The following is a 12772-nucleotide window of genomic DNA, read 5'->3' as shown; positions in this document are numbered from 1 at the left end:
CAATCTTCCCGTATTTATATATCTATTACAAGATATCCTAATGAGGAAATAATAAAAATTGCAGATTTTAATACAACAAAATAAGAAAATAAAATCTTTCTAAATTCGTTCCCTCATTATGGCGTGATCCATGAGAGTATCCCACGGATTGATCTTTATGTCCGTCGCGATCCTTTGTATAGGACGGTTGAATTTCAACCTCCCCCTCAAGCTGGGAAATATGGATCTGTCATTCCCAGATTGTCAATCATACGGAGAAAAAACAGAACTTCCAATCCTTTAGTAAGGAAATCTGCAAGTTGATCCTTTGATGATACATGGTCAACACTTACTAGACCACCGTCTAGTTTTTCTTTAATGAAATGTCGATCCACTTCTATGTGCTTGGTCCTGTCATGCTAGACTGGATTGTTGGGCTATGCTGATTGCTGATTTTTTGTCACAATGCAGCTTCATGGGCTCATCCCACTTAACCTTCAAATTCTCTAGGATTATTTTGATTCCACAGTAGCTCACATATTCCCAAGGCCATAGCTCGATATTCTGCTTCTGCACTAGATTTTGCCACCACATTCTGTTTTCTGCTTTCTCCATGTAACTAGGTTACCTCAAGAATGTGCAATACCCAGATGTAGATCTCTATCACCGGTGATCCTGCGTAGTCAGCATATGTGTATACTTCTAGGGTCATTCCACGATCTCTCTTAAAGAGAATTCATTTTCTAGTCTTCCTTTAAGGTAGTGCAATATCCTGTCTACTGCTTGCATGTGAATCTGCTTTGGATTCTGCCATAAACTGACTGACCATGCTTACAGCAAATGCTATGTCTGGTCTAGTGTGGGAGAGGTAGATCAACTTTCCTACAAGTCTCTGGTAGGCCCCTTTATCTACATCTGGATTTTCTTTAGCTTCTCCTCAGTTAAGATTGGTTCTACTGGTGTTGGTGCTGGCTTACAGGCAAGTTTACCTGTTTCTCCTTAGAAGATCTTTGATGTATTTCTGTTGTGAAATGAAGATTCCTTGCTGGAGTTGAGCTACTTCAATTCCAAGAAAATATTTTAGTCTACCAAGTTCTTTGATGTCAAATTCCTTAGCAAGATTTTTCCTTAAACTAGCTTTCTCCTCTTCTACTTCCAGTCAAAATAATATTCTATCAACATACACTAATAATATGCCACTAGTCTCGCCTTATATTCTCTCTAGTGTGCCCATCAGCTTTGTATTTTACTTAGAACAACCCATTTGCAGCCGACCGATTTTTCCCTATCGGAGATTGACGATCTCCCATGTTTTTGTTCTTCTCGAGGGCCCTGCATTTCATCTTTCCATTGCATTTTTCTAATTTTTATCAGATAAGGCCTCAGAAATATCTTTAGGAATATGGATATCTTCTAATGTAAGAAGGAAATTTTTGTTGTGACGATGAAAAGTTGTTGAAGATTATAGAGTTTTATAGGGTATAAGTGGAGTTGGTTACTTACCTTATTTCCAGGAGATGGTTCAGATCTTGGATATGCTTTGGGAGCTATAGCTGAGCTTGTACGTCTGGAGTAAACCTTTTCCAAATCTAATAATGTTTTTCATTTGTTCGCTTTCTTGGGTTTCAGGTGGATTTGTTTTGAGGTGGTGGAGGAATGTCAAGAGGTGCTAATTCAATTTCCTGCATCTCCTCAAGTTCAGTCTTCTCCCCCTTGAAGCATCGAGTTTTGAGAAATAAGAATTTCTCTCCACCAAATCTATCTCAATATACGAACCAGCCGGATTTCTGACTCCATCATCATACATACATCCTGATTGTAATGAATAAAGACAAGCTTTTCCCTCTCAAAATCTCAGTTTTAACAATATTTATAATTTTAAAAACATTGATTCAAGATTTTTGATAGTTTATTTGATTTTATTTGTTATTCAATTGATTTATAAGTTATAACCAATTAAACAATTATATGTAAATTCATTTATTAATCATATATTTAGTGATTAAGTTCTTTAAGGCTTTTACATGACCTGGATAATCATAAATTCATTTATTAAATATATATTAATCATAAATTCGTATATTTACATTTTATTTATGTATATATATGTATGTGTGTGTGAGTATATATATAATATCATATCTTAATTATGTACAAATATTATAATTATGTTAATAAATTAAATTATATAAATTTTATTTTTATATTAATGAGAATAATTTCAAAAATAATTAGTGTTTTATACCCCAATTCTCCTCCAAATTCCCAAAGGCAATAAAACAATTTTGCTCCGAAAGATGAAACTTTTTGTAAGAAGTGTGATATATATAAATATATGTGTGTGTGTCATTTTTTTTTAGTTTATTATCATTGTTAAAACTTACACTAATTTAATTCAATTTCACTTAATAGCATATGTATCCTTATTTGTAAATCCTTATCACTCAAACAAGTCGACTTCATATCATAGTCTTGCAAGCAGTATATGTTTTAATTCATTCTTATGCAACAACCCAAATAATATGAATGTCTATTTTTGTTGTTTCTAGACGAGTTAGCGTGGTCCATTTCACAAAACAACAATGATTGAGTGATTTTAATTTGGCCAAGTTATTTCATAATAATTTTGACCCACAATGCATCCATTGTTTTCCATTTTTATCGTGTTTGACCGGATCAGTTTTTACAATAGTTGTTGAGGTCAATAAAAGGAAGACACTAAGGGTTTCAATATAGAAATAATCATGAAAAGCCAAATCAAATTCAAACATAAATTTTGAGTTCAAATTAACTCGCATAAGATTCAGGCTAGGTTTGTGATATCCTACGTTGTTCGAAAAAATTTTAGGTCAACACCTACCAACTGAAATTAATGATTTCAACAATTTTATTACTCTTTCTTTTATTTTTTCAATAAAACCTCATATAAATTCTATATGTTTTCTAGTTGTAACATTTAAATAGAGTAATTATACCCATTTCGGTCAAGCTGACACTAGTGCATCATTACTTGAGTGTTTACTGTGGTACGTTAGGTCGAGCTCAAGTGAGATTTTGTTTACATAGTTTTAGATCAAGTTCAAGTTGATTATATTCAAATTGGAAATTTTTATAGGGTGCGTACCCCGCCAGTTAAACCCAATTTACATCCAGAAAATACATTATAAAAAGAGCCAATAGATTATCTACATAGTCAGTAAGATTTGACTATGTGCATGATCGTATAGGAAGATCTATGATATCACTAGTCCAATGAAAATTAAAAAATGCCAAATTAGACTACTCCACCATTTTCTCTTTTAACTATTAACTCTTAAATATTTTTCTTATCTTTTTCTTCTTTTGGTCTGCATATTACATGTCCGTCTCTTTCATTGATCTCACTTATCTATTCTCTTTCTCCCCTATTATTTTGATTGCGTTTCTTCAAAAACTCAAGAAAAACTCTAATAGAAGAATGATCCAAAATGTCATTCAACAAAATTTATATGCATAGTTTTAGGAAGTAATACTATACAAGAAACCTATCCAATACTATATTTGCTTATAACACACCAACCATTGCTCATGAGTCACATCTGTTAAGTCCATAATTGATCCTTGTCGCTAGAAAAGCCAAGCACAAGCTTAACGACTTAGTCATCACTCATCTACACAATTTATCCAACAATTGAGGCCTTCATTAATGGTCTTATCCCATCACCGACACAGGGGCCATCATTGCTCATCTCCGATCACAATTGGCTCCTCAAGCGACCCTACTCACCTCTGCCCCTTTTTCTGAGCTGAAGGACTTAACATAGGTGGTGGAGGGAAGCAAATTTAGGAAAAATAATTGATGCAGAATCTAGGAAATAAAGTAACTACAAGAGATTTTTTATGTGATTCAATCCAAGAATTTCATTTTTGTTAACAAATATATGATGAGACAGTGTAGAGAATCAGGATAATTATAAGAAAACTATTCTATAAATCACTAAACATTGATTAAGATGTTATATTTTGATGAATGTATAATTAGTAATTTCCCTAGAGGTAAGTACACCACAATACCTGATGGGACTTGATCATCTCTATAGGGGTAGAGAGGCCATGGAAGACATATTTCCATCATGATTAAAGTATTCATTCATCCTTGATTAAAACATAGTGGGCATCAACTCCATTAGCAGTTCGAGTAAGTTGAATTCTTGTATGGTAAACTCACTTTAATTCTTGTCAGCATTTGGATTGCATTCCAGAGCGATTAATATCTTTCTTGGTTGGATAGAATGCGGTTAGAAGCTGAACAAATGAGCCCTTCCTGGCATGCATAGCTAGGGAGGTGACCCACAAAGGTCATAGTATGGTCAACCATGATGTTAATTTTCCACATAAAAGTATCATTGAATCATAAATATTTAATTTATAACCAAGCATGCAGCAGATGCAGCAGATGTAATTCAGGCAATATTAAATATCTTTCTTGATGTAGGCAGAGCCGGCCTTTTGGCATTCCCCATGCCGATTTTAATTCCCAAAAGCTGCCTTTTTGGTTTCCCCCTTCCCTATGCGGCTGCCCCTTCGGTTTCTGTGTGATGCTTCGAATTCTCTTCTTATTAAATGTTGTGAGTTGCTTCGAATTCTCTGCTTATTAAATGTTGTGAGTTGCTTCGGATTCCCCCCATTGGTTGTTGTGTTGCATCGAGTTCTTCCCTAGGCGACTGCCCCTTCGGTCCCTGCTTGTTGTGGTTTTCAAGGGTATTCTATTGGCTGATTTTGAGGTGCATTAAATACATGTATTAATTATATTTTTTACCTTTTCTTCCCCTACATAAGGGCTGTTTTAGGAGAATTATGGATATGATAATTTGTGGAATGTAAAACCTACGGGTTTTCTAGCTTGCGAGCTAGCCTATTTTCCCCTTCCCTCTATTACTTCGTGTCGGTCTTCTAATCTCTTCTTCTCTATCCACGGTTTCCACCCAATTTGTATCCTTCTTCTCATATATATATATATATATATAAGTTTTTATGATTCATGTTTGTCATTGTGTCTCTTAATTTGCAATCTTAGCAGTTATATTTATCTATGTTGTAAGAAAGGAAGATTTGTCTTTGCAATATTTTTTTATTGCATCATTTCTTGTCCTCTTATTTTATTTCGTTCTAATTATCATATACCTAGCATTCCAAATACGGCTGAAAACTGGCCATAGGAAGGTTCATTAGGGTGCAAGCTAGAATAGCTAGTGGGCAGCAGGCTAAGGACTAAAGCTTACAATTAAGTTGCTAAAGTTTGAAAAAAAAAAATTTAAATGATCATAAATAAATAAAAAAGAGCAATTGAGGAGTACCATAAATAAAAACATCATTAAAAGCAATTCAGAAGAAAATCCTTGTACCTGGGAGGACTCAAAGATATATCCATCATTGGTTCCTGCTACAACTTCAAAAGTTCTAATAGTCCCTTCCTACCAAAGATAAGGTGCTTCAAATAAGTGATGCAGAAATCTTTACCCACAAAAAGATTTAAAGTACCATGAGGCTTATCTCTTCTTCAGAAGCAATCTTAATCCACTCCACATTTGCAACTTTGACCTGTAAAACTTGAGCAAAACGTAGGATACCGAAAGAATAATTTTTTACAAAACAAAGAAAATACAGATTAGGATGATTAAAAAGGTAAAAAGTATCTTATCACTTACAGAAAATAATTATTTACTAGTGTGCTCAACAAAACGGAACAATACAATATTTGTGATACAACACCTCTATTATGTTATCAACAAGAAGTATATCATCAGCAAAAAGCATACACCAAGGTACATCCTCTTGCATATTGTTTAGTGAGAACATCCATGACTAAAGCAAAAAGATATGGACTTAAGGCTGATCCTTGATGTATTCCAACCGAAATAGGAAAATGCTTGGTCAAACCACCTCGTGTTTGAACACAAGCAATAGCTCATGCATACATATCTTCAATGATTTGAATATAAGCGTTATTAACTCCTTTCTTTTCAAGAACTCTTCATAGCACTTCTCTTGGAACTTTATCATATGCTTTCTCTAAATCAATAAATATCATATGTAGATCTTCTTAATTCTCTCTATATTTCTCCATCTAACCTCTCAATAAATGTATGGCTTCCATAGTAGACCTACCCGGCATGAATCCAAATTGATTTTGAGAAACATTAGTATCACACCACAACCTACGCTCCATAACTCGCTCCCATAATTTTAAAGCATGACAAATTAACTTAATTCCTCTATAATTTGCACACTCCTATACATTACTTTTATTATTAAAAATAGGAATTAACACACTCATTCTCCACTCATCTGGCATATTTTTAGTCTTCAAAACAGTATTAAAAAATTTAGTAAGCCAAGAAATTCCTTCATCTCCTAATCATTTCCACGTCTCTATTGAAATATCATCAGGTCCAACAGCTTTTCCACACTTCATTTTCTTCAAAACCTCTCCAACTTCAGTTTTACTAATACGCCGATAAAAACAAATATCTTTATCTTCATTTAGGATGTTAAAGTCACTAAAGTCAATCGTATTTTCACATTCTTCATTAAAAAGTTTAGCAAAATATCTCATCCACCTTTGTTGAATATCATCTTCTAAGAAAAATATTTTTTGAACTTCATCCTTAATACACTTCACTTGAACTAAATCCTAACTACTCCTATCTCATTGTTTGGCTAACTTATATAAATATATTTCTCCTTCCTTAGTATATAATCTATTATATAAATCATTAAAAGCTAAGCTCTTTGAATCATAAATAGCATTCTTAGATTCCTTACGAGCCTCTTTATAGTTTTTAAATCATCTACATCTCTACCAACATGTTAATTTTTATATTGAATCATATAAAAATTATGCAATCATTTGAAATGCCATCCCAAATGAAGCCTTTAACTAGATGATTAAATAATGATCATTTAATATTGCAAGGTTTATTAAATAAGCCTTAAAAATAAAATAAATGCTAGAAGGAAATCATATAAAATTATGGAACACATTAGGGAAAATGCTTATATGTTGGAAATTTTGAGAAATTCTAATATTAGTTTTAGTTTTCAACTATCCAGTTTGATTTTATGTCAGGAATCATACTAAAACTTTGGATTCTTGGGAATTCACATCCAACACTTTATCATATAATTCTACATAACTTACTCCAAAAAGTGATCTTAGAAAACAAAATTATGCCAACTACTAATGGTGGATATAAAAGAATCTTCTGCATTAACGTGATAGAAATGTATATAATGATTCATGGATTACGTTGCAGGAAGCTCAAAAGTAATGCCACACATGATTAATTCACAAAGTAGAATTTTACCAGAAAGATGATTTGATACAAATCTCAAAACTTATATCATAAAAAACGTAAGATGTGTTAAAGCGGGAAAATTTGAAATTCTAATCTTTTGAGCATTTTAATTTGATTTTATTTAAGAAAATTTCTAATTTTATAGAATAGAATACAGGTTTTTGTTTCCTTTTTATTCACAGAACAAGTTATGTCCTTTGATATTCAGAACTTCTAAATGGTCAGGTACGATTCGTTATTGGGTTGGTTCAGCTCTTTTGGCTCGATGTTTTCAAGTCGTATTTGAAAGTCCTTGCTCCTATTTCTTTTACTCTGTCCCTGCTAGCATCTGTTGGTTGCATATCTGCTACTATTTAGTTGATGTGAATTTTGGTGCTAACTTGCATGATTTACAAACTTCTACTTCTATTCTACCATTACCAGCAATTCAAAGATCATTCATTATTTTCTTAACCTTTTTTCTTTGAAATTTCCTAATTATAGACACCGACATTCATGTTAAGAGACCAGTAAAACTTGATCATTATATTTGTTGGTTATGATTTCATTTAGAGGATTTTAGCGATGTTCAGGATATGATGATTGCAGGTCTTATCTCAGATGTTTAGAAGTCAGTCAAATGATTACAAATAAGGATCCTTGAGACATGTAAGAGAACAAGTTTAAATATAAACTTACTTTGACTATTACTTTTCCAGTTTCCAGTTTCAAGCGTCAGTTATATGTAAATCTTCATGGAATAATTTATAGGATCTTTATGGTAAAAACAACAAGTTGAAAATTACAGGCTATCAAAGGACAAGTTTTTCTTGGAGGCAATGCGCGAGGAATTCTAAATCACAGGTTTAGGATATCAGATGTAGTTTGGAACAGTGATTAAGGAGTGGTGATATTTATAATCCAGTTACTCACAATAGAAATTTGTTTCACTATATATTGAGCTTTTGGTTGACATATCTTAGGGTTATTGTGGAGTTGAGGCCTTTGGAGATTATGAGAGATGAGATAATGTTTATAGAAGTTTTGAAGATGCTTGATGCATTTTGTGGATGAGGGAAGTTAAGATTTTGATTTAGTAGATGAGATGAGAATTATGTTGAGAAATAAGAGTAAAGGTGAGAAAATATTACTAAAACTCACCAAAGCCCTAGGGAATTAGCCATTAAGCTTCACTGAATAGTAGAGCAGCCACTAAGCATTTTCATACAAAATTTGCACAAACAAAAAATAATTTGTATTCATTGAATCAAAAAGTATAAAGCAAGGTTATATTTATAGGCATTTTCTAAGCCTTGATAACTTCGGAAAACCTTATGAGTGAACATAATAGTTTTACTTGGACTGATAACTTTTCCAATATAAAGAAAAAAATAAGAAAAATAAAACAAAATAAACATGAAAATCAAATTAGCCAAATAAGACAAGTAAAATGGTACTGAAATTAATCAACAACAACAACAACATCAAGCCTTTATTCCACTACGTGAGGTCGGCTATATGAATCTTTTTCCTCCATTGTGTCCTATTAAAAGTAAAATTCTCGTTTAAATCAAATAAAGAAAGGTCATTCCTAATACTTTCTAACCAAGTTTTTTTAGGTCTGTCTCTACCTTTCTTAACATAAGTCAAATCTAATACCTCTACTCTCCTAACTGGGTCATCGGAAGCCCACCGTTTTATGTGACCAAACCATCTAAGGCGACTCTCTCTAATCTTATCTTCTACTAGAACAACTCCAACCTTTTCACGTATATGCTCATTTCGTATCCTATTTCTAAGGGTAAAGCGACTATCCACCTGAGCATCTTCATCTCTGCCACACTTAACTTAGTATTATGCTTCTCTTTTAATGGCTAACATTCGGCACCATAAAGCATTGCAGGCCTCACCACCATCTTATAGAATTTTCCCTTAAGTTTGAGGGGTATTTTTTTATCACACAACAAGCCCGATGCATTCCTCCACTTCAACCATCCAACTTGAATTTTGCTGATAATATCTCCATCTATTTCACCATCACTCTGAACAATAGATCCAAGATATCTAAAACGTGTAATCTTATTAATGACTTGATCGCCCAAAGTCACAATCCCCTCACTAGGTCTATTACTACTAAAATTACACTCCATATATTCCGTTTTAGATCTACACAAGCGAAAACCTTTAGACTCTAAGGTTGACCTCCATAATTCAAGTTTACCTTCAACTCCCCCTCCAGTCTTATCAACAAGAAGAATATCATCAGCAAAAAGCATACACCAAGGTACATCCATTTGCAAATGTCTAGTGAGAACAGCCATGACTAAAGCAAAAAAGATATGGACTTAAGGCTGATCCTTGATGTAACCCAACTGAAATAGGGAAATACTTGCTCAAACCACATTGTGTTTGAACACAAGTAATAGCTTCTGCATACAAATCTTTAATGATTTGAATATAAGTGTTATTAACTCCTTCCTTATCAAGAACTCTCCATAGCACTTCTCTTGGAACTTTATCATATGCTTTTTTCTAAATCAATAAATATCATATGTAGATCCTCCTTATTTTCTCTATATTTCTCCATCAAACCTCTTAATAAATGTATGGTTTCCATAGTGACCTACCCGGCATGAATCCAAATTGATTTTGAGAAAGATTAGTATCACGCCACAACCTATGCTCCATAACTCGCTCTCATAGTGTTAAAGTATGACACATTAACTTAATTCATCTATAATTCGCACAATCTTGAGCATCCCCTTTATTCTTAAAAATAGGAATTAACACACTCATTCTCCACTCATCTGGCATATTTTTAGTATTCAAAATAGTATTAAAAAGTTTAGTAAGCCAAGAAATTCCGTCATCTCCTAAGCATTTCCACACCTCTATTGGAATATCATCATGTCCAACAGCTTTTCCACCCTTCATTTTCTTTAAAGCCTCTATAACTTCAATTTTACTAATACGCCGATAAAAACAGAAATCTTTATTTTCATTTAGGGTGCTAAGGTCACTACAGCCAATCTTATTTTCATAATTTTCATTAAAAAGTTTAGCAAAATATCTTATCCACCTTTGTTGAATATCATCTTCTAAGAAAAGTATTTTTTGATCTTCATCCTTAATACACTTCACTTGAACTAAATCCTTACTACTCCTATCTACTGAAACTAATCAAATTTTAAATATTTTTGCTTCCTTGATTGGTATGGACTCTAAATTAAGCTTATTAATCATTCTCCAATAACTTTAGAGAGATAATGGGTCATTCATGCTTTTGTATGGAGAATTATGCATGATATTAGCCCAAATATTTATACAATACCTTAATTTGTATATTGTTATCCCTTTTGTCTTAGTGTTGCATCAACTTTTCTACTATGGGCAAGTAGGGACTTCACCTAACACAGGTGTGAAAATAGAATTACCATTTTGATTATTTATTTCCTTCTTCCTGTCCCATTCTATAATTTTAGCTATTGTTTTTTCTGTGTATGTAAATTTGGTGAAAGCCCATACAACATGAATTTTCAAATTGTTGTGTTATGATTAGCGAGTGATTTTGCATAATCGAAAATTTCTATAAAATAACTGATTGAGTAAATTTACATGTTTATTATCATTACAACAGTGAATTTTTAAACTAATTATATATAAAAAATGAATCTTGATTTGGTATGCATGAACTTGTGCATTACATCATAAAGTTAAATTAGAAAACCCTAAATCCTAAGATATTATGCATCACCAGATATACCATTGGATATTTACCAACATAAGAGGGATTTAAGCTATTCCATCTCCTTTCAATGTTAATAACCTCCTTTTTATGAGCCATTGTAGCACAACTAATTCCATATAAGTCAAAAGAAGCTAAGGGTACTACTGTCCACAATGAACCTCTATTATGCTTTGAGGAGAAAAAATATGAATAAGATTGATCAGAAGCATGATAATAATTGATTTAATGGATTTGCAATTTTTTTCGTTATTGTTTTGCTTCTTTATCCTTAAATTTTCTTATCGCTATTAGATAAACTTTTTTGTCATTGCATTGAACTTTTGAGGCTTATTTGGAAAAGTTAGTTAGCAACAGTTATATTTTTTATTAGGTTAATATGATTTGGCTCAAGTCAAATCCTATATACATACGTAAGTCAAGGAGATTGTGAAATCATATTAATATTTACAGAAAACAAAACTATCATTTCATTTATTCCAGCTAAAGATGTGAAACAACCGGGTTTGGAGGAAGAAAGCTTCTAATTCTGTAAAGTAAAATTAGAAGATACGATCTACTTGAAGATTCAAAAAGAAAATAAAAGATTAAAGAGAGAATAAAAAGTGATTAATAATAACCGGACAAAACTATATAATTATAAGTTGTGGATCACAATAATGGGACTCACCAAAGAAAAAGCAACCAGCGGAGGAGAAAGTCCAATGTCACGAATGGTCATAAGAGCAGTACCCAGTCCATTAGGACTGACTATTAGGTGAGAGCATTTGGTATTTTCTGAAGGCTGAGCAATGCGTGCCACATGTGTGTCATTTGTAACAGCATCTAGAAAGCAAGTCCCACCAGAAATAGACAAATTTGCCTTCGAACCAAGAGATAGAAAAAAAAATTAAACATTCTACCATGATAAATAAATAAGAAAAGAAAGCACAACAAAATTGCTAACCAATTAAAGAAAAAAACTTAGGCATGCAGGCATTTTTTATGAATGTTGTTTTACTTGATGATCTCCACAAATCACAAGGTTGTGACGAAAATATTATTTTAGTAGCCTAGAAGCAAGAACTTGGTAGCCAAAAAAAGGCAATTATTTGCATTAGCTTTAACGTAAATCCTATAAAACAGATTATGGATTTGGAACAACCCTTCATTTTTTTTCTAAAGGAATCGACGAGCACAGATTTAATAGTTCATCACAAAATAACGAAATGAGTAAATGCACATAAAATTAGGGGACATATTTCTAATGTGACAACAAAAATCTTTGAAAAATGAAATCCTTAAATAAACCATAATAACTGACTGATATTGAATCAATAAATGCTCGTTCATTAGATGTGAACTTTGTTGAGAAAGGAACCCGCAAGTATTATTTTTATTTCTCATTATCCATGGTCATCCATTTATGTCAAAATAATCTTTAAGCTCTCATGGTAATGAAAAATCTAGTAAACTGGTATCCTCGATGTTTAGAGGGTACACAAATGAGGCTTATAGGAAGAAGATAAACAATGGAATAGACAACTTAAGGGAGTAATATGATAATTTTAATATAAAACCTTAAAAGTACTAAATTGGATATTTCAATATCCCGTTAGCAATGGTCAGGTTCCCTATCTTGTGATATTAAGTTCAACAGTTCAAATAACAGAAGTAACCTCTCCGGTAGGCAAGAGTAAAGCTGCGGGCTTCTACCCTTCTCATTCACCATTTAGGCCAGGAAGCTTCAACT

General features: G+C 32.6%; 1 protein-coding gene across 5 annotated transcripts in view; it reads right to left on the bottom strand.

Moving 5' to 3' along the window:
- LOC110104645 (nuclear pore complex protein GP210) overlaps window positions 1-12772 on the bottom strand; it is a gene marked incomplete at its 3' end in the record, with an annotated part of 65107 nt that overhangs the window by 36067 nt on the left and 16268 nt on the right. For all 5 annotated transcript variants that reach the window (XM_028698194.1, XM_028698195.1, XM_028698198.1 and 2 more), the window contains 3 exon segments: window positions 5364-5432; window positions 5500-5559; window positions 11711-11902. In XM_028698194.1, the coding sequence (XP_028554027.1) occupies window positions 5364-5432; window positions 5500-5559; window positions 11711-11902 (321 nt within the window).

Source organism: Dendrobium catenatum, unplaced genomic scaffold (assembly GCF_001605985.2).
Source record: "Dendrobium catenatum unplaced genomic scaffold, ASM160598v2 fragScaff_scaffold_1056, whole genome shotgun sequence".
Lineage (NCBI taxonomy): Eukaryota > Viridiplantae > Streptophyta > Magnoliopsida > Asparagales > Orchidaceae > Dendrobium > Dendrobium catenatum.
Note: the sequence above shows the minus strand (reverse complement) of the source record. Positions and strands in the feature narration are given on the sequence as shown.